This window comes from Jaculus jaculus, chromosome X, assembly GCF_020740685.1.
Source record: "Jaculus jaculus isolate mJacJac1 chromosome X, mJacJac1.mat.Y.cur, whole genome shotgun sequence".
NCBI lineage: Eukaryota > Metazoa > Chordata > Mammalia > Rodentia > Dipodidae > Jaculus > Jaculus jaculus.
In genome coordinates this window covers 32625759-32649896 of record NC_059125.1, presented here as the reverse complement: position 1 = coordinate 32649896, position 24138 = coordinate 32625759, and the positions used below count along the sequence as shown (strand labels likewise).

At 34.8% G+C, this 24138-nt stretch overlaps 1 protein-coding gene across 5 annotated transcripts in view; it reads left to right on the top strand.

The window, feature by feature from the left end:
• Nucleotides 1–24138, top strand: part of Cnksr2 (connector enhancer of kinase suppressor of Ras 2) — a 304624-nt gene that overhangs the window by 112167 nt on the left and 168319 nt on the right. For all 5 annotated transcript variants that reach the window (XM_004670647.3, XM_004670646.3, XM_045140782.1 and 2 more), the window contains exons 5-6: nt 6077–6118; nt 22245–22364. In XM_004670647.3, coding sequence (XP_004670704.1) covers nt 6077–6118; nt 22245–22364 — 162 coding nt within the window. The remainder of the gene's footprint in view (nt 1–6076; nt 6119–22244; nt 22365–24138) is intronic.

Here is a 24138-nt window from a genome sequence, read left to right as displayed (position 1 = left end):
TCACATGAGTCTAAAAGCAAGAAAAGGCAGATAAGGAACAAGCTAATTTTTAGCAAATGCATTTAAACTCCATACTGGATGCCACACAGATGCACGCTTAACTCATGCTGACATATATTATTAACTTTAATACTAAATAAATTACCCCAGCTTTTACCAAGAAAAATCCAAAGAATTTATCAACTGATTATATTTTTGACAGTTTGGGACATAGTCTTTGAAATATTATTAACTTTAATACCAAATAAATTACCCCAACTTTTACCAAGAAAAATCCAAAGAATTTATCAGCTGATTAAATTTTTGACAGCTTGGGACATAGTCTTTGAAATAAAGGTTTTATTCTCTTACAAACAAAAGCAAAAATGTCTGGTAGTTGTAAACATTTAAATATTTTCATGCTTTTATTCACAACTCTGTATTACAAACTAGGCTTTTTTTTTCATTGCATTCTGTATATATTCCTAATATTATAGCCAAATTAGTCATAATATCCATTATTGATTTCCTCCACAAAGTCACTCAAGAATTATCAATCATAATTTATCTAATTTTATGCGAGAGAGGGAAAGGGAGAGAGAGAGAGAGTATTGACACACCTGGGCCTCCAGCCATTGCAATCAAACTCCAGATGCATGTGCCTCCTTGTGACCATGTGCAACCTAATGCATTTGTATTACTGTGTATCTGGTTTACGTTGGACCTGGAGAGTTAAAAATGGGTCCATAGGCTTTACAGGCAAGCACATTAACTGCTAAGTCATCTCACCAGCCCATAATTTATGTACGTTTATAAACATTTTATATAAATCACTTATTTTGACTACCTTTTATTATTGTAATATTTTCTCCTACTAATAAGGAATTTATGATGGCAATTTCTCTTTGTTCATGCAACAGAACCTGACAGTACATTTAGAAAATACCAAATACCATATTGATGAATTGAATTGTGCTGGATGGATGGATGGATTGATGATGAATAGATGGGAAAAGAAGGAAGGCAAGGGAGGGAGGGAGCGATCAAGAAGAAGAGGAAAAAGGAAGTAACAAAGGGGGGAAGATAACATCAATTTGCTTCAGTGATGCTCTTAGGCATATGATATTTGAATAGATTAATAATAGAATGTGTTAAAGTATCTAGTGTGAATATTCCACAATCAAAAGTTTATATAGATGGAGAGTTTAAAATACTACTTCTAGGATATCAATATTTTATTACTTACAAAAGTATATCAGTGCTGGAGAGATGGCTTAGCAGTTAATGTGCTTGCCTGTGAAGCCTAAGAACTCATGTACGAATCTCCAGGTCTTATATAAGTCAGACACACAGTTATGAAAGTGCACAATGTCACACAAGGGGGCACATGCATCTGGAGTTCATTTGCAGTGACTGAAAGCCCTAGAATTCCCATTCTCTGTCTCTCTTTTTCTCTCTCAAATAAATAAAAAGTTTACTTAGAATATAGTTATACCAATGAAAATTTATTACATTGATAATATAGTTCTATGTAATGTAATTGTATATAGCATTAGAGGACTGTACTCCCCTTGCTACTTCTCTTTATACATTTAATAACCTATTCAGTCTTCTTATTATAGCATATTGTTAATAAGTACTATGTATTCAGGTTATTTTGAACCCCAATTGCTTAAAACTTGTTGACCACGTATAGAATATGATGGGTAATGTGTTCCATCCAGTATAGTAATTGCATCATTTTTTTTCAGAAAGGATAATAGATTATAATCTATGTTATACAAATCCCACCTATGGGAGTATGTTCTGTGTATTTACTTTCCCAAGTATGAAAGTAATCAGTGGCTAAAGAGATGCCTTAGCAGTTAAGGTGCTTGCCTGAGAAGCCTAAAGACCCAAGTTCAATTATCTAGTACCCATGTAAGCCAGATTCACAAGGTGGCACATGCATCTGGAGTTCATTTTCAGAGGCTGGAAGCCTTGGTGTGTCCATTCTCTTTCTCTCTCTCTCTCCCTCTGTCTTTCTCTTGAATAAATAATTTGTTTTAAAAAGTATTCAAAATTGAGGAAACACTTCATATTTATGATTTTTTTATTCAAATAATATCATTTTATTTATTTATTTGAGAGAGAGAGAAAGAAAATGGTCATGCCAGGGCCTCTAGCCACTGCCAACAATCTCCAGGCACGTGTGCCCCTTGTGCATCTGGCTTACCCTGGTCCTGGGGAATTGAACCTGGGTCCTTTGGCTTTGAAGGTAAACACCTTCAAGACTATGCCATCTATCTCTCCAGCCCTCCTTTGTAAACATTTTTATTGTAATTTAAAGAGACTTTGTGGCAGTTAGGTTCTCATTGTTGGTAGAAATCACCCAACAAGAAAAGCTTGTGGGGAAAAAAAAGAGATTTATTTGGGTTTACAGGCCTGGCCAGGGGGAGCTCCATGATGGCAGGGGAAAATAATAGCATGAGCACAGCACCCTCTGGCCAACATCAACAGAACAGGAGAGTGTGCCAAACACTGGCAAGGGGACGCTGGCTATACTATCCATAAGCCCACCCCCAAGAATACACTGCCTCAAGGAGGCATTAATTCCCAATTCTCCATCAGCTGGGAACCTAGCATTCAGGTCACCTAATCTTATGAGGGACACTTGAATCAAACCACCACAGACTTTAAATTATCATCATCTTAGATTTATTGAATACTTCTTTTTTCAAGTAATATTAAATCTATAACTATAAATGGTATAATTTTATATACTGTACTTCAGCTGGTAATTTTTTTTCTCAATTTTTATTAACATGTTCCATGATTATAAAAAATATCCCATGGTAATACCCTCCCTCCCCCGACTTTCCCCTTTGAAATTCCATTCTCCATCATATCCCCTCCCCATCTCAATCAGTCTCTCTTTTATTTTGATGTCATGATCTTTTCCTCCTCTTATGATGGTCTTGTGTAGGTAGTGTCAGACACTATGAGGTCCTGGATATCCAGGGCATTTTGTGTCTGGAGGGAACACGCTGGAAGGAGTCCTACCCTTCCTTTGGCTCTTACATTCTTTCCACCACCTCTTCCGCATTAGACCCTGAGTCTTGGAAGGTGTGATTGAAATGTTGCTCAGTACTCCAGTCAGTTCTTTCCAGCGCTATGATACCTTCTGAGTTGTCCCAAGGTCACTGCCGTCTGAAAAGAGAAGATTCTCTACCCAAAGTGAGAGTAGCATTAATATAAAGGTATGAATATTAAGAGAAGTGCTTACTGGGCAGTTTGATAAACATAATATATAATTTATCCAGATATCATCAGCTGGTAATTTTTTTAAATATTTATTTTTATTTATTTAGAGAGGGAGAGATACAGAAATAGGCAGGTAGAGAGAGAGAGAGAATGCGCATGCAAGGGCCTCTAGCAATTGCAAACAAATTTCAGATACGTGCACCCCCTTGTGCATCTGGTTTATGTGGATCCTGGGGAGTTGAACTTGGGTCCTTTGGCTTTTCAGGCAAGCACCTTAACTGCTAAGCCATCTCTAACCCTCAGCTGGTAATTTTTAAGTTTGAAACTTGACTAGAGCAAAATACACTAGAACCCAGTAATCATATTGATTTTATAAGGAAGTATTTTTAAAATATAAATTCCTATTCTTTCACATATGCATTTGAATAATTTTGCAACATTTTTACTTCAGAAGTGATTAAAATGTTACGAAATCACATATTTCTGTATATTTTAACATGTTTTTAGAAATGGATATCTACCAATACTGTACTTCCTAGAAAGGGCCATGTTTTACCTTCTATCTTCTATTACATAGTTCAAGCTTATCTTTCTTAATCATAAGATATTTCTTATCTCTGATGTGGGATCAGCCACAGTATGTCAAGACTACAAACTGTGAGGAGTTTATTATTACTAGCTTGGTCTATGTTCTTATGCCCTCTCTGTAGTCAGAGCTAATGAATATGTGTATAATACATATAAATGTATGCATATATACATACATACAGCATCAAGAAAGAATAAGTTTTTATTTTAAATTTTTAAATATTTTATTTATTTGAGAGAAAGGCAGAGATAGATAGATGGATGGATGGATGGATGGTAATGAATGAATGAATATGGGTATGCTATGGTGTCTTGCCACTGCAAACGAACTCCAGACACATATACCACCTTGTGCATCTGGCTTAAGTGGGTCCTCAGGCTTTAAAGTAAGTGCCTTAACCTCTCATCCATCTCTTCAGCCTTATTTTACTTCCTTAATTATATGAATTGATCTGTTTTTCCTGTATTAAAATATTTATTAATCACACTAGGAACCAAAGGACATTGCATAAATTTAATAATTTCATCTTATATAATGTACATAACATGTTCAGCATAACAATACTACTACCAACAATGTGATTACTAAAAATAGTTTAACATTTTAATTAATCTTTTTATCATATTAAATTAGTAAATTATTATATTTCAAAGAGTCTTGAAATGGCTGCTTCCTGTATGATTATTATACTAGTAGTCGATTATACATGTAGAATATCTTTATTGTTTCCTTAAAAAGATCTGTGAAGGGTGAATATTCTCTGATGCTGGGAAGGTAGGCAAATAACGAAAGTTGCTTCCATTGCTGTTGAAGCAAGCTTTAGAAGCAGCAGGAGAATCTGGGCATTATCCCAGCTTCTCCCAAATCATCTCATCCCAGTGTAATTGTATTTGATATGAATTTCTATATAATTGAATTCTATTAAATTCTGATGTATGAACAAGTATACTTTGTACATATAAATGTTTTATCTTCCTGTTGGCTTTTCTAAATTCATAATTCATCATTAGTTACTAGGAGTTGGCATATAAGACAATAAATTGTAAGTATTTCTATAGTTTGGAAAAAATGCAGACATAAATTTTACTTACAGTCTCTTATCCTACTGTATACCAAGCATTGTGACACATGTCTGTAATTTTAGCCACTCAGAAAGCACAGACAGCAGGGTTATGAATTCAAGGATAACATGGGTAATATAACAAACCACTATCAAGGGACTAGAAAGATGATTCAGCACTTAAGGCACTTGTCTGCAAAGTCTAACAACCTGAATTTGATTCCCCAGTACCCAAATGAAGCCTCTGATGTGAATATGTACTTTTTCAAACAAAGTATCATAGTGAAATATTACTATAAAACTATGGAATGAAGACTGGGGATATAGCTCAGTTCTAAAGTGCTTGCTTGCAAATCCTACTGGCCTGGGTCAGTTCTCCAGCACCCAGGTAAAGTCTAGCTAAAAGAAGTGGTGCATGCATCTGGAGTTCGCTCACTGTCATGCCCATTCTCTTATCCTACCCCTTCAGTAAAAATATTTTAATAACTTGGAAGGTAATCCTTTTGTTAAAATTAATTTTGGAGAAAAATTAAATAATTTATATAATACTGTATTCTAAATATGTCAAATATTTTTTAGTTCTCACATCACTCTTCTTGATTCACTACAAATACCAGGGCATATCATGTCGCATTTATGAATTTCTGTACAAACATCACATTCTTACATTGTCACCTAATTGTATGTCAAATAATTTGGGATTTAGTAATATTCTGGGTTCAAATTTAGGTAAGAGCTAGAAGCCTGTGCCAATTTTAAATGTTTAATAAAAAGCCAATTTGATACTTTATAGTAGTGAAAATACACAACTGAGGTTTTGATATGACTGTAAAAGTGAATGTTTTCTTAATGTTCTAAGCTATGATAAATCAGTGTTTCAGATATTGGTAATATATAAATAGAATATATTTACCACTAGTGGTTCCAGTTATTTTTCATGTCTTTCAAAAGTATTCTTATATATGTTGTCCTTTATGATATATGCTCAAAATTAACCAAATTACAAAATATACTTAAGGAAATATAAAATTAAGAATATTTTCCATATGGGGCTATGCTTTACTTAATGGGATGCCAGAATTTTTCTCTTTCTTACTGCTATTTTACTTGAAATGATAACACATTATCTAAGTATAGTGCAACTGCAAAGAACCTTATTTTAAATGGAATGCTTGGTTTTTTTGAATATATCTTTCTTTTTTTAGGATTGTACTGTTTATGAAACAGAGAATAAAATTCTTCATGTGGTAAGTATACTTGGATGTATTTTACACATTATATGTTTAGTAATCAAAAGGTGACAACTTACACAACAGTATATCATAAAAAAATCTACTGACCATATCAGCTAAGTGTATTGTTTAATTTTGAAACCTATGAGAGAATCAGAGTATTTTATAACCATCCTGTTTTATCAAATAGAAAAATATGATTTAGTGCTTTGAGATTGCATTATGAAGCAAATAATCTAGAGAAGAGAGAATTTTCAATAAGAATTTTTTACTGACCATCTGTACTAAAACAATCAGAGAAGGAGTAATTGACCTCTGTATTTATTTAAATGAAATCCTTCCTAAGAAAAATCAAAACTCCCTAGCTCTGAGTTTATGTTCCCCAAACAAGCTTGTAACTGCTCAGTTGGCAAGATTTTTTGAATCAGTCAATGGTTTTACAAATGTTTTATTACTAGATAATGGGCTATAGGCATGTTAAACTTTGTGAAAGATACCTATTTTTGATTTACTGCCATTTTATTTTTATAAATCCACTTGTTAGTGATGCTATGCTATCCTAATACCTTCTTTACCTATGCTGTAAGATCCTGGCACTTCTGTAGCTTTTAGATAATAAGTGGTGAATATTAATGGGATTTTCCTCTTTTATTCCTAATTTCAGTTTATGACTTTTGGGTTTCTTATTTATTGGAGTAATCATAAAACAATATTACTTTGAAATTTAAAAATCAGACATTTATAAAACAACTTCCATAACTCTATGTGCTAAACAGCTCAAAATATCTATAATAGTAAGTTAATCTTTCTCTCATTGTGTACCAATAATAACCTTTGTGATTTATTAGGATGATCTCAATATATATATGAAATAGTCAAAAAACAAAGAAAAATAAGGATAAAAATCAACTACCTCCAATACCCTTTTGATCCAAGTATAGCTCTGAAAAATAGAAAGGTAATATTTATTTAGGGTCTTATACTCCCAAGCATTAGTTTAAATGCTATAAGAATATTACAGGTTGTTTAGTAGTCTAAACATTTGAGATACACAATGCTCCTAAATCCAAAACCTTTTGAGCACTAATATAAACTAATATAAAATTGATAACGCAAGTGGAACATTCTGTATCTGACATAAGATGATGGGTCATAGTCAACAACACAATACAACTAATTCAAAATTTGCCAAGGAAAAAATGACCTTCCCAAACTCCTCTAGTTGTGTCACATTTTTCCATGTATACCATGCAAGTATACCCACAAAGAGTAATAAAATGGAATGTGTGTAGGCCAACACTGAGTTCTTCATGATGTACCACATGAGGCCAATACTTTTGTACATTACTCAATATCGTTTCAACCAAGTTGGCTGATTTCACATATTCCTTGCTCATTGTTGAAAATGCTAAAAAAAAAAGTCTTCAGATAGCCTATAATATAGAAAATTAAGCTATTATATAAAGTGGGTAGCTAAGTTTGAAACCCCTTACAAAAAATGTCATATTGGAATGCTGCCATATTTAAGTTGAAGAAACAGAAAGATGACTTGTGCAAGTTCCCTGGTAACAATCATGAACATAATTTAATGAAAAATACAAAACACTGCATAATATTTAAGAATGCTCTCGATTATGTACTTGTATAGTGGATCTACAAGGATTGCAATGAACATATTCCACTTAATGTTGTGCTTTTCATTAAAATAAAAACAGATCTACAACAATTAATTCAAACTTAAAGGGTACTGTAAGTATTCAATAGGATAGTTGCAGAAATTTAAGAAAAGATAAATTATTTAGTTTCAAAATTTTTTTTGTGATTAAACTTGCTGAAATAAGGCTATGAAAACTTTCATGAAGTATATAACAAAGCAAAGCTCCAATGGCTCATTCATTGATCAACAGTAATTATTTTGAATCAAGGTGATCATAACACCAGCAACAATAAAGATCAAATATTTAACACTGCAGAGAAAGTACCTACTTTATTAATTAATTAATTTATATATTTTTTGAGAGAGAAAGAGAAAGAAGCAGAGAGAGAGAGAGAGAGAGAGAGAGAGGGAGGGAGAGAATGGGCACACCAGGGTCGACAGCCACTTAAAACAAACTCCAGATTTATGTGCCGCCTTGTACATCTGGCTTACATGGGTCCTGGAGTGTCAAACCAGGATCTTTTGGCTTTGTAGTCAAATGCCTTAACTGCTAATTCATCTCTCCAGCCAGTTGTATACTTTGGTATGAGTAAGTAGAAACAAGTGATTTCTCACAACTTTAGAGTAAAGCATGATGGTGATATCACACAACCACTGATTGTCCACATGCATAGGTGAGATAGTGACATCATAGCTCTCTGGTGGTTCTTTTTAACATAAACTGTTTTTTGAAGAAGTATATTTAAAAATTTTTAAATTGTTGACAAGCAATGCATTTCACTATATATGAAACATACATTTTTGTGTTTAAACTTTAAACCCAAGATCATATATATATATATATGTATATGTATATGTATATATGTATATATATATATATATATATATATATAATAAAATTTAAAAATCCATAATATAAAACACCTGCTTCAAAGCATGTTGGATATAGCATACTTGAGCTGTTACTCATTTAATTATAACTTCACTGTTGGTGAAACTTTGAGTGGCTACTATTAAAACTGTTTCAGTATTGAACTTGAACCAAATACCAGATATGACAAGGGCATATAAGTATGTGCCCTTGTCATATCTGGTATTTGCTACCAAATCTACTTCTCTGAGACTGTGAATAGTGTTGTTGTGTTTCTCATGACTCAGTTACTATCTAGCTGTGGTTGTAGTTTCAATAACCAAGGAACATAAGCAAACTCTTTCTGTCCTACATTTTATTTCATTTGATTGACATTGAATTTTCTACAACAATGACTTTTTCTTCTGAAGTATTGGATTTAGCAAACTGGACTTTGACATGCTGCTGTGAGTTCTTCATTGTGTTTACTTTAAGGCTTTCATTGAGGTCAATGTGTGTGTTGCCATTTTTTCTTTATATATTTTCTCAGTAGTAATCTCTATTCAGTTGTTGGTTTCAAAGACAGCTTTACTTTCTTCTGTGTTTTGGCTCCTAGAAGTTTCAGGTAAAATAGGTAGCAAATGCTTCCGTGTGATTAATTTTAGAAGCTAGCTTCATTGCAGACTCTCATGCATATCCATAATTTCCCTTTGTCTCCCCTTTCTCACTTAATAATTAGATGATAAACATTTTGTGCATTTGTTACATAACCTCTGATATGGAAGAATAACCCTAGTAGGCAACAAATTCCCATTTGTAATCAATATTCAAATGTTAAAAAAGGTATAAATTGCTAACAAAAAAAGAATCTGTGGAGGGCTGTGAAAATATGAAAATTATTTCTGAAAATAAATCAGACTTGACTACATGACAGGATAGAGGAAAAGGGGCATAGAGAAGCTACTGTAAACTATGCAGTCACACAATAATCCATTCAAGTGTGGTCAGACAGGAGGGAAGAAACCAGAGGCTAAGGGTAAGGACTGACAAGCCCTAGCCTCACCTTGCCCATATAGGGGATATGTCTTCACAGGCGCAGGCCCTGGGGTCCCAGCTCTTCTCAAAGTGCCTAGAACCCTGCTGTTGCCTTCATGTATGGCATAGTGCTTCCCCTCCTTAAAATGATGGGCCTTGCGAATGTTAGGCAAGTGCTCTGCTATTGAGCTATATCCGCAACTATACATATTGCCTTGAAGTTGCACTTCAACACCTTCATGAAAAGCACTCAGGATTCATTTTCTCAGGTGCTGGGATCGCAGGCACTGTGTTTTCTGTCCCTTAGCTACATGTAACCAGCTCTTCTTTCAGGACCTCAGCTCATTCTGAAATGTGTCAGGTCTAGGACCCCACTGGTCTCCTGCACCCTGGGGTGAACCACACTTTCAGATGAGCTGCCTCTCTTATAGTAGGATTTGGAGGAGGGGGGGATTCAATAAATGTGTGTGTTTGTCCCTAAACAAAAGAAGTGAATTTAAATAATTTAAATAATGAAAAATATATGTCTCTCTTCTACAAGAGATTAATTAAATACAATTTTAATTAGTTATGATAAGGAAATAAGTTTAAGGATTAAAAACTAATTTGTTAAAAGCCATGAGTGGTTGTAAACATTTTTAATCACAGCACTTGGAAGGCCGAGATAGGAGGATTGCTATGAGTTCAAGGCCAGCCTGAGACTACATAGTGAATTCCAGGTCAGCCTAGGCTAAAGTGAAATCCTGCCACAAAATAAAATAAAATAAAAGACTAAAACAAGTAATAAACACTTATATTTAAATTTTTAAATGTTTTAGCTTATGTATTTTTAATTTCTTAAGTAAACTTCCAATTAGTGACATATCATTAGTATGTTGGCATTTCACTTCTCCTTCTCCTATTGCCAAGTTCTGAGCTACTTGCTATTGCAAATGAGTGACAAAACAAATAATATGGAAAAAGTTTATAAATGGATGAAATATCTTTATTTTGGACAAATTTATACTCTAGTTTTAAAATACTCCCTGAAGATGGAGACAATTAATCAATTTAGCTCACAAAGTAAGTATATGACATCTTATCATTCTCTTTCCTATCTAGGATTCTTTATACAAAGATAGTCCATTCTTCACTAAAAGGTTGTTACAATAAAAACTTCCCGTGTTATTTACATGGAGCTTAGTAAGAAAAGAAGTCACAGGGCTCTAAGTAGCAATTCACATTTTAAAAGTATTTTGGACCATTTAGAGTATGCTAACATAATTAAAAATTAAGATTTGTATAAGTAACAAAAGAAAATTTGAAATAACACATATAGTATTAATAACTGTCATAGTAAGTATATTTATACTGAATAAAATAATTTGAAAAACTATGAAACCAAATAAACATTTATTTGCCAAGATGGTAGGGGCAGCAACTGTTACTATACCCTGAGAATTCCACAAAGAAATGTTAGCATCAGAGCATTCTTCTCTACATGGGAAAATTTAGAGAGTTGAAGAAAGTTGTGAGATGGTGTTTATTTTCCTAAATTACATCAGTATGGAAGGATTAGAAAAGCAAAAAGATAGAAGGAGCATGTATCATCTAATATATACTGAAACTCATGAATTATGCTTATTAATAGTGTTTGCTTAATGTTCTCAGTAAAGGTAAAAAGAACATTACCTATTTAAAAAGATATCACATTTAAAAAGAAGGTAGGGCTGCTATAAGCAGAGAACAAAAATATTGAATAAGATAGTTTGTAAAACTACTAATAACAAAATAGAAGTTAAACCACTGGAAAAAAATTAAAGGAAACTGAACAGATTTAGGAAATTTTAAAGACAACAATTTCAAGATATATTCTAGTAATATTTTATAATTACATTGAGAGTGTTCTGTAATAATAATTATTGTGTTGCTTGGTAAGATGAGAGCTGATTTATTTTTTAGTTCCAAGAAAGTTCCTACTTATTTTCAATAAATTTACAGTGTCTTTGTAAGGAAAACAAAAGGGCATATTTATTCGAGTATATTAATGCTTGTGGCTTCTAGATATAATTTCATATTATTTAAGGTAAAATAGTTAAAAGTCACTTGAACAATGTTTTGTAGCTTTTGGTGCCTCATTTTTTTGTCTTTAAAATTAAAGTTATATCTTCATAAAATTAGAAAATGTCTGTGGAAAAGGTAGTTGACTATAGGGTTGAATATAAATATCTGTTCATATAATGTGCAATGAATGAAAGAAGTCTGAATAGCTTGGATTTCAGTGAAAATTGCCATTAAATATAATGGTGCAAAGAGCAGAGTACAATCATAAAAGACAATACAGGGGATGGAGAGATGGCTTAGCAGTTAAGTGCTTCCTGTGAAGCCTAAGGACCCCAGTTCGAGGCTCAATTCCCTAGGACCCATGTTAGCCAGGTGCACAAGGGGGTGCACGTGTCTGGAGTTCTTTTGCAGTGGCTAGAAGCCCTGGCGCGCCCATTCTCTCTCTTCCCCTCCCTCCCTCCCTCCCTTTTTCTCTCTATCACTCTCAAATAAATAAATAAAATTAATCAAACATATTTTTTAAAAGGACAATACAAATAATCAATGATCTGTATGCTTGAATGATTGCTAAAGTTAAATAGCATAGCATTTCATCATCTTTTTGAGTCAGAAATTTCGTCAGTTAAGCCTTGTCCTGTATCACATGCTCCTTGGCATATCAGAGACCATCTGTTTTCCTTTGCAGGAATCATTGTTTAATATAGTAAATCAGCTACATAGAATCTGGAGCTTTTGTTTTTCAGTTGTCTACTGTTATTTTTATTCCCACATTTCACTGCAGCCATTGCATTGAGAGAAACCATTTTAGACCTTGGGCTTTAACAGACTTAATGTGCTTGTTGCAACCCTGCTGCTCTCATTCATGAGCCTGAAGGACTTGTCAGCTTTGATAAACTCATGGAAATCCCAGGCCATGTAAATTCATTAAAGTCACAATGTTCAAATCAGACTATTCTGAGTTTAGGTGCACATTTTACATTAACCAATATTGTGTTCTTTGACATAATGGGAAGAATAAATACCCTAACTCTCTATTTTATTATTTTATTGGTTAGGATGATATTTTTCATGTAGAATGCTTTGCAGTTAATTCAAAAATAACTCGTCTTCCTCATGCTCTCTCTTTTTCTCCCTCCTCCTCTTTTTTTATGTTTTCTCTCCTACATATTTTCTTCATGTAAGTTTACTAATAAATTAGACAATTTGACATTTTAAGCATTTTTTCATGAACATCCTGTGTATTTTTCCTTTCTTTAAATTTATGTATTCTTTATTCTTAAAATATGTCTTGACTAAAATTACCATGCCTATTTTGCCATCCAAACTAAACTGCAGAGTGCCAACAAACATATAAGTAAGGGCCATGGAGGAGTAAGTAAAGAGCTCATTTTTAGTCTTTATGCTCAGATCAACATTATACATTATATAAGCATAGCTTACTTCTTCTGTTCATCATTCCAACCCTTGAAGATGTATTTGAGCAAAAGGGTAGTAGCATGCCCAATATTGAAAGAGGATTGTATAACATTTAATCTAGAGATTTTTTTACAACAATGGCACTATAAACAACTTAAAATCCATAAAATATTTATATTGATCTTGAGAAGGTTCCTGATGATGTGAAAATGTAGCTTTTACAAACTATAGCCTGTAATCCTCACAAAGCTGTGATCTTGGTCCAAATGCAAATTGAACTTTTTGTATGGTTGATAGTTTATTCTAATTATATTATGTAACATACTAGTTCTGATGATTTTTCTTTAAAACATGATGTCTTATATTGAATTTTATAAATGGAAAGCATTGATTTTAATTCATTGCATTGCTGTTTTCCTTCTCTGGTTGTGTATTATGCATGCCTGTATTTGTATCTGTGTATGTGAATATGTGTGCAAATGACTGTGGAGGCCCAGATCTTGAAGTTGGATGTCCTCCTCAGTTGCTCACTACAATACTTTTTAGGCAGATTCTCTCACTAAAATATAATTTTCTAATTCTAGCCAGCAAGCCTCAGGTATCTCCTGCTCTGCTTCCCAAGAGCTGATTATAGGTACATACCACTCACTGTGCCTGGGTTTTTAATGGATGCTGGGGATCCAAACTTGGTTCCTCATGCTTGTATGGCAATCACTTTACCTCCAGAGCCATCTCCTCATCCCTTGATTTACTTTTTTAAAGTTAATGTAACCCGCCGGGCGTGGTGGCGCACTCCTTTAATCCCAGCACTTGGGAGGCAGAGGTAGGAGGATCGCCATGAGTTCAAGGCCACCCTGAAACTACAGAGTTAATTCCAGGTCATCCTGGACCAGAGTGAGACCCTACCTCGAAAAACTAAAAAAAAAAAAAAAAAAAGTTAATGTAACCCTTATAACTTGATCATCTTCACTGTCTATGTGGTCAACTTAAAGAAATATGGTAACAATATTGCTGAAAAAGGAATTGTTTTCTCCATTATATTGGTTATCTTCAAATTTTGGTGGCTAATTGCTTTGTAAGTTATTTTTAACCATAAATTAACTTCGCAACAAATGTCCATGAAGAAAGAACAAAGGCTAAATTCAGGTATAATATGGTGGAAGTAGAAAGTGTTTGTATTTCCAAGAACATAAAATATGTCTACACTCAATAAAATGTTATCTGAACAAAGAATTATGATAGTCTGGTATTGTTTCTTATTATTATTTATATAATATATGAGGCAGTATATTTATAAATATGTTTTTATTCTGCTAAATTTTAAAAAAACAATTATACATTGCAAATAGTTTCATATTCATAATTACTCTGAAGGTACAGTCCTTGTCCTCAGAGAATATTTGTTTTAATTGAGTAATGTAATGAATAAATATAATATAAAGCAGTAGAAAGGCACCCATCTAAGTTAAAATTTGGTGTCCTGACTCCAGTCTGACTCTTTCTGGCTACAAACAGGCTAAACTACCCTTTATAATTAAGATGAGAAATTGTAGTAACTATAGTCTCTTAAGTCTAAATTCTTTAGTGACAAACTAAGAAAAGAATCACAAGAAAGCATTATGGCCACATAAAGTGATAAATTGAAGACTGAAACCACTCTTTTTAATCTTTTTTGAATATTTTTATTGACAACTTCCATAATTATAGACAGTAAACCATGGTAATTTGTTCTCTTCCACCTTCCCCTTTGCAACTCCACTCTCCATCATACCCCTGCCCCCCAATCAGCTCTCCTTTACTTTGATGTCATCATCTTTTTCTCCTGTTAAGATGGTCTTGTGTAGGTAGTGTCAGGTACTACAAGGTCATGGATAGCCAGGGCATTTTGTATCTTGAAGATTGCGTTACAAGGAGTCCTTCCCTTCTTTTGGCTCTTACATTCGATCCCACACCTCTTCCACAATGGACCCTGAACCTTGAAAGTTGTGATAGGGATGTTTCAGTGCTCAGCTCTTTTGTCACTTCTTCTCAGCACCATGGTGCCTTCTGAGTCATTCCAAGGTCACCACCATCTGAAAAGAGAAGCTTCTCTAACCAAAAGGGAGAATAATATTAATATAAGGGTATGAACATTAAGAGAAGTGCTTACTGGGCAGTTTGGTGAGCATAGTATATACATTTAGGCATACACAAGCAGATGTTACATTCTAGCTCAAAACTACCCCTGTAATAGGTTTTCAGTATTAGGCATGTATTCCCTCCCATGGAGTAGGCCTCCAGTCCAATTAGAGATCAGTTGATTTCCCCCATAACAGATGCCATTATTGTTCTCATTGGCTCATTTGGCCTGATTGGCCAAATTTAAGGCTGCAGTGTCCTCTGTTGTTTATTTCCACTGGTGGTTTCTCTGTCTCACATGGAATTGCATACAACGTAGCTTTTTCCAGCTTTCTATTAGCTGGTCTACATGGAGGAGGTTTTCAGCTCAGTAGGCTTTCTCAGTAACCTTGCAGCCAATGTATGTGAAATCTTCAGTGATAGAGTCTTACCATCAATTCCTGGTGGGAAACCAAGAACCTTGGCAATAGCCTGTAATGTTTTGGGGGTGTCAGTGACCTTCTTGGCCAACAATTCACTGGAAAGTATCCCATCCCTGGTACTGAAAATTTTCTAATAACAATCTATGGCTTCTGAATATGCCATTGTCCAAAAACATAGGTTTCCATATGACTTAATCATACCCTCTTGAATTTTTTTATTTTATTTATTTATTTTTATTAATTAGTTTTGTACTCAGTACATACAGTCAATTTGGTACCATTATTAGGCTCATCCATTACCTGCCCCTTCCGCTTGGCCCCTCCTTGTTGAGGTATATGGGTCATGCATTCTGTAGTTAGCCCACAGTTATGGGTAGGATAAATGTCTGCATATCATGACCCAACATGTGGCTCTGACATTCTTTCCGCTCCCTCTTCTGCAAAATTTCCCTGAGCCATGTTGAGTTCATTCTTGGTCTGCTTCAGTGATGAGGTGTTGGGGGCCTCTGGGTCTCTGGATCTATGATTTGATAGGAGTTGATTTTTCTCTGTGTTGATCTCCTTCACCCTTGTACTGGTACCAGGTTCATCAGGAAAACAGCACCCTTGCTTGTTTTACCAATTGTTCTTAGTTTCAGCTGGGGCCCTTTTGAGTAATGATGGGTGGCTCTCTTCTGAGGATCTACATCTATCTGAAAAAGAGAAGCAGATTCTCCAACGGAGAGTAAAGTTAGCACCAGACAAATGAGATAACCCTTACTGTTTAATAGAGAATTTAATAAGTGTAGGCCCTCTTGTAGCCCACGATTGGTGGTAGCTTGATAATGGAGTACGGGCTTATGTTTGAATATGGTTCTGACTTGTTTCGCAGCTCCAGCTATGGGTCCCATACCATTGAGGGGATCAGTTAGCCAAATCAAGAGCAGTTGGTTTCCCACCATGGCTGTGTGCCACTATTGCACTTGTGTGAGCATCACAACAGGTTATTTGTTGCTAAGTAGGTTAGACCATGAGTTGCTTGGACAGATATTGATCATTTTCCCCCAGTCGCCCATGTAGCTGACTGTCTGGGGACTGACTCTCTTCCAGCTTCCAGCCATGCCATTACATTTTGCATGTCAACCGCATAAGATGTCTTCAGCAGTAGGGTCTTACCACTAACCTTTGGTGGGTCATCAAGTACTCTGACAGAAATATGTCTTTCTTTTAGGAAACCTTGTAGGTCTCTCTGATCAAAAGCTTATTGTGGATGATAGCCACAAGTTAGTACTGGGAGTTACAGGTCAGTGCCCACTAAGAAAAGTAAGAAAAAGATAACTAATATAAACATGTTAGAGAGGAGACAGAGAGAGAGACACACACTCACCGAGAGAGAGAGAGAGAGAGAGAGAGGGAGGGAGAGAGAGGGAGGGAGGGAGGGAGGGAGGGAGGGAGGGAGAGAGAGAGAGAGAGACACTGCGTCAGTCTTTGAATTTTTATTAGCCCTCCCTCCACTTTTCCCTTACTCAACATCTTCCCCTGACCACCCCCAGTAATCTGCTCTTCTACTTACATATATACAATACCACTTTTTATGTGATCCATGACACTATGAACTTTTAAAAATATAACCAATTCTCTGTAAAATAAAACTTTCTTCAAGGCAATTTAAGCAATGTGAAATAGAAACTACAGAGTATCTTGATCAAAGAGTAGTTTGATAAAAATAATTATTTATAGTAGGAAAGTATCTATCATGATGTAAGGGAATCCTAAACCATTCCCCGGAACTGAAGGAGGAGAGTACTCAGTGAAGGCAATCTCACAAACAGTATATCACCTTCAAAGCTGAGAAGGTGTTATTGTGGCCTTATTAGCCTGCCTAGGCCAGAGCTGGTCTACAGCTGACAGAAAAGGTAGGAAACATCATTTCAGAATGCAAGCAAGTGAGGGTAGCAGGGGAGCTCATAGCAAGATTTGGAGTGGCCGGGCGTGGTGGCGCACACCTTTAATCCCAGCACTCGGGAGGCAGAGGTAGGAGGATCGCCGAGAGTTCGAGGCCACCCTGAGACTCCATAGTGAATTCCAGGTCAGCCTGAGCCAGAGTGAGACCCTACCTCGAAAAACCAAAAAAAAAAAAAAAAAAAAGATTTGGAGTGGTACTGTGATAAGAGTTCTTGAAAGCATTTTAAGAAATCCTCAAGATGGTAGACACTGAGGTTGCAAGGCCACTGAAATATTGTATGGTCTTGTTTATTTGATATGAGCAGAGCACTAATTGATGTCCTTACACATTGTACCAGTGAAGGACCTTGCATTACTTACTTTTGTCATTGCTGTGACAGAATATCTGACGAAAGGCATTTTATGGAAGGAAGGGTTTATTTCAGCTTACAGATTGAGGAGATACATTCCATCATAGCAAGAAGGTGAGTGTGACAGGAAGGTAAGGTAAGTGATCACATTGCATCTGCAATCCAGAAGCAGAGAGTGATGAATGATAGCACTGAGCTTGCTTTCTCCTTTTTATTCACTGTGAGAATGCACAATAAAGTTAGGAGGGATTTTTCTGCCTCAATTAATCTAGAAACTAACATGTACAGAGACTTGACTCCAAAGTTATTCTATATCTAATCCAGTGTTCAATGGAGATTAACCATCACAAAACCTAAAATGAGAGCAAAAATAATTAAAATTCAGTCCATAGGAACTTGGTAAAGAAAACTCCTTATTCTGTAATGTATCTACAGTGCCCTCTGCTGACAAAAGTATAATCCTGTGACACAGAAAAGGTAGGGATGCTGAGTCCTGCCCATTATCACAGAACAAGCACTGAAGGGTGAATTTGGAGCTGAGAGGTAATACAATACAGAATAAAGTATGGTTAACTCTCACCTTCACACATGACACCTTCAAATTTCTCCATTGTTTGCGGAATTATTACTCCCAGGTCTCAACTATGTATTTCATATTTCCATATAAAGAATTTATATCTATTTTGATAGATGCTGTGGTATCTGACTTATCCAGAAGATCATCCTATGATAATAAACTATATTACTCTCTAATTGAATCAAATGTATAAAGCAAATTTAAGTTCTCTCTTAAACAATATGAATCTTACTTGAGTCACTGATTTGTCCAAAGTGTTGTTATTCTTGAATCTGGAAAGTGGACCCTGTATATGGGTGATCTCTCATCTGCATGGGGACCCATCACAAACTTGCCTGTCACTGTCTTCTCCTGCCCATGAAACAGGAGGCAAATAAAATATTTTCTCAGACCCAGATGTGATTTCTGATTTATATGCTTTTCCTGGTAGTAATAAGAATAATGGTGGAGACTTTCCCCAAAATTTCATATTACAGCCAATTGTCTCAAGAAAATAATTGGATATAACTTGAAATATCTTACTCATCAAAGAAGACCTGTGTGTAGGAATGAAGTGCCTTCAATATTTTGGCACAGATTCTCATCATTATCAGATGATGACTATTTTCAAGTGAATTTTGTAGGTTAATAATTAAATATCTGATAGTTACATGTCAGGGAATTATCTAATTACAGTGGCTAAGCAAGTAGGAAGTAAAGTGAAATTGCCTGGATGCAACTTGGCTCAGTCATTTGATTGTGTCATGTCAACAAATTTTGATACCTTGTGCCTACATTTCCACATCTGTATTACAGTATCTTTGTAGGGAAAATATTATATTATTCAATACATATAAATGGTTTTGAAGTACATTTATGATATAAACTCTCAATAAATATTTGTTGTCTCATTTAGTCCTCTTAATGCTGTTAGAAATGGTACTATTTTAACTCTTTTGTATATGTGAACACACTTGTATGTATGGACACATTCATTTGTATGAACTCACTTGGAAATATTAAGGAACTTGCCCAATATCATGCTTGTTACTTATTAGATGGAATTCAGTCCAAGGTCCTAGCAGTGATGAACAAAATCTAATTTTAAGGTTAAAAATTGAAGGCATATGATTTCAATGACTTTATGTCTTTTGTTGGAGATTTTCCATTGACATATAAGGTGGCCTCTAAGGTACACAGCCTAGCATATATTTGCTAATTTGTCATAGTTGTTGAGACCAGTAGATGTATGATTAGGTTTTGTTCCATGGCAAAGACATATTTAAAGTTCTTTATCATTTGACTTAAATATATCAAAAAGGAGATCATACTTAGTTGACCTATTCTCATGATAGTCCTTCTTAATGTCTCAAAAGAAAAATAGTTGATCTCTTGGATTTCATTTCAGGTCAGCTGTCTTATTGTAAGAATGCCTACAAAGTATGCTATGTAATCAGGACGCTAGGGTATCACTTGGGCACTTAGAGTAATTCCTGTATGATAGCCAACAAGAAAATGGAGTCCTCAGTAATAGAGCCACAATAAAATGACTCCTACTAATGGTCTAAATGAACTTGGATACAGATCTTCCCTCACCTTAACCCTCACTGTAGTAATTTAACCCTGTTGACACTTGGGAGCCAGCTTATGAAACCATAAGCAGGATACTTAGGACCATGGCAACTGAAAGAGAATAAGTATGTTACTTTAAGCCTGCTAGTTTGTGATAATTTGTAACACAGGTATAAATCCATAGTATATCATCATTAATTTAAATTTCAACTCAGATTAAAACATAAATATGGAAAATTTAAAATAAATCCAAACAAAACCAGTAACCAAGAGAGAATAATCATATAAATAAATTTTGAGACTTTAAATTCAAATATGATAGTATATTGCTACCTTTCATTTATTTAGTTCACTTCAGATTAATTTTAAAGAGTTCTTTGGTTATAATTAGTATGTCTTTGGGGGAAAAACACTTTATTGAACATCTATACTTTGGGATTTTAGCATACCAGGTTTATATAGGTGTTTTAAAACACACTGCTATCTTTTATTACCAAACATTTTTTTCTACAAGTAAATATTACAATACAGTAGAAAAATACATCATCATTATTATTATTCAGCATCATTATCATTATACATTATTTTTATAATGCCTACATATGTAACTTTAAATATGTAACTCTAAATGTTAAATACTTCATATTCATTCTTCATATATCTTCTTAATTTCCTAAAGTAGATATTTTTATAGACAGCTTAACAGGTTTAAGACAACCTTAGGCTACACTTCCAGATAGTATCTCAAAAAAAAGTAGCCAAAAAATTACAGAAGATTAACCAAATCCAATGCGTCAAACAACCTCCCTAGAAATTTGATGTAGTTTTAAGGTGCGGTTTCCTAGTATGACTTAATAAATGATAAACTCAGTATATAAAATTAGCATGCAAATTAACAGCATTTTATACCTCCCTAATTGTTTTACTTAGCAAGTGCTCAGTTCTGAAGTGTAAACTTTATAGCACATTATCTCTAAAACAAGAAACAAAGTTCTAGTGGCATAATCTTACCTAATAGTTTTGGGTATTTTAAGATCAGTAATGTATTAGACACTGATAATTTTGCTGAAAAGGTCAGAGTTCTATTCACCTTTTGTAGTCCAGCAGCACTGTAGTCCATACCAGATGTTTGACAAAGTTATTCAACAAAAGTCTTCAAATGTTTTGCAATGTAATATGTAGATTTAGTTGCTATTTTCTTTTTCCTAAAATGTCTGCAGTCTAATAGTTCTACCTTTCCTACTCTCATCACTCATCTTTTTATACTTGTATTTATTTGCAATGAGAGAAAAAGAATTAGAATGAATGGATATGGGTGTGTCAGGGCCTCTTGCAATTGCACATGAACTCCAGATGCATGTGCCACTTTGTGCATCTGGATTTACATGGGTAGTGGGGAATTGAACCTGGGTCAGCATGCTTTGTAAGGGCCTTTAACCTCTGAGCCATCTCCCAAGCCCTCACCCATCTTTTAAAGACTGACATCATTCCTTATATCAAGCCTGTGTTCTTTCCATGGGTCTTGATAGGATGTGGCTTATGTCTGTCTGTCTTCTTGGGAAACAAATGCAAAACTCAGAAGTGCAGTTACAGAGGCAACTTTAGCCTGGAAGTTTCTGTAGTGCATGGAAAGTAAGTCCAGTTCACACTGAGGCCATAAACTAATAAAAAGACAGCCTTGAGATGGGGTGTGGTGGTGTATGCCTTTAATCCCAGCACTTGGGAGGAAGAGGTAGGAGGATCACCAGGAGTTCTAGACCACCCTAAGACTACATAGTGAATTCAAGGTCAGCCTGAGACCCTATCTCAAAAAAACAAAACAAAACAAAAAAGACAGCATTTATTATCCATTATCCTGACCAGGCAGGCAAAGGGAACTATCTCCTTCAGAGTATTCAGTAGCAATGGGACAAATGTAACATATTGGACATGGCTAGATGATCATACCTTAAAACTTATAAAACTCTTTCTTTAAAAAGTAAACTTCACTTAATGGAAATCAGAATTCAGTAAATACAATGAAAGCCCAAGGCAACTGGGCCATGTTTTAGGGCAGTAAGTTCCAGGCTTTATCATCCTCCACTGTTAAGTCTTCCTCATTAAAAATTTATAAAGTGCTGATTTTATATATTGCTTATAAGACATTTTTGCTATGACTATTTTCTTTTTTGCTTCCAGTGTAAAACTCTTTCTGGAGTCTGTGACCACATTATATCCCTGTCATCGGATCCTCTGGTTTCACAATCTGCTCACCTAGAAGTGATACAGTTGGCAAATATCAAACCAAGTGAAGGGCTGGTAAGAGATTCATGCCATGTTTGTCAAGGCCACCATCCATCAGCATATAGGGAATAATGGGGACAAAGCAGCCTCCAAATGTGGGAATGTATGAACTTCAGCAGACATTAAACGTTTAGTATTTTTTTTTCCTTGAGAAGTTAAGGTAAAAGTTTGTTTTTTCATTTTTTTGATTTAATTAATTTATTTATTTGAAACAGAAAAAAATCCTAGGTCCTCCAGCCAATGCAAATAAACTCAACACACAAGCACCACTTTGTGCATCTGGTTTTGTGTGGGGACTGGAAAAGTGAACCTCAGTCCTTTGGCTTTGCCAGCAAGCACCTTAACTGCTAAGGCATCTCTAAGGTAGAAGTTTGTCATAATAAAAAAAAAAAGGAAAATGAAGGAGAAATGAAAATAATGATTTCTGAATTACCCATATATTTAGATAATTACTCATTGAAGTTTTTCATATCCCTTTATTACAGTTTCCTAGGGCTAAAGGTCATTTAAGAGTTTATTATATAATTATAATTATATTATTATTAAGTGATTATTATAATAAACACAACAATATTGCTCATGCAGGAAGTTGTTTTATTTTGACTTGTTCTGGTTTTAATAGCATTTTTTCCCTTCCAGGGTACATAGCTAAACAAAACTGCTATTCTTTTAAAAAATATATTTATTTATTTGAGAGAGAGAAAGAGGCAGAGAGAGTAAGTATGGATGTGCCAGGGCTTCCTGCCACTGAAAATGAATTTTAGATGTGCATGTCATTTAGTTCATTTGGCTTTATGTGGATACTGGAGAATCAAACCCAGGCTATGAGACTTTGCAAGCAAGAACCTTTAAGCACTGAGCCATCTCAACATCCCTAAACCTCGATTCTTTATAAATTTATTTTTTTCACATCTATTCTTACAAGAGTGGAATAAAAAAATAGGTATCACTAACATCCATATATTATTTTTTAAGTTTGTTCAGCTGGTTAAGAATGTATGAATTTGATAGTTAAAACAAGGGGAAGCTTTTAGAATATACTTGTGTAAACAAAGCATTTAGAACTGGCATTGAGGGTTGGAGAGCTGGCTTAGGGTTAAGATGCTTGCCTGAAAAGCCTAAGGACTCATGTTTGACTCTCCAGGTCCCACGTGAGCCAGACTCAGTGATGCAAGCATGAAATGTTGTACATGTACACAAGGGTCACACACACCTGGTGTTCGATTACAGTGGCTAGAGGTCCTGGCATGCCAATTCTCTCCCTCTCCCCTCATCTTCCCTCTCTCTTGTGCATAAAAAAAGGCCAGTCTGTTGGGCTTGCCTCAGGAAAAAAAAAAAAGATATTAATGAGGAACTATACACAAAACAACAGCAGATACTACCTGGATAACATTTTGCCTGTTGGGCAACTGTTATACATTAGCTTGCTCCTAAAGTGTTTCTACTTTCTCCCAATAGATTTGATTATAAATTAATGCTGTTTTGAAAAAAAAATAGATTTGGATCTAGCATATTCTTAAAGGTATCTAAGCAGGGTTAAAATTTTATTTGATTTTTTTTCACACACACAAAACTATTTCTGAAGATAAAGCCTCCATTGATTGAAATACTATTTTGCTTGAAGGATATCTATATGTTCTATAGAAGCACTTTTATCCTGGTTTTAGGCAAAATGACTCTGAGTATCCATAGTTCCCACTGATTTTATAGATTTTTTTTATGAATGTTTGTTTGAAAAGATGACAAAATATAGCCACATGGTTATATGACATCATTATAGCTTTAATGT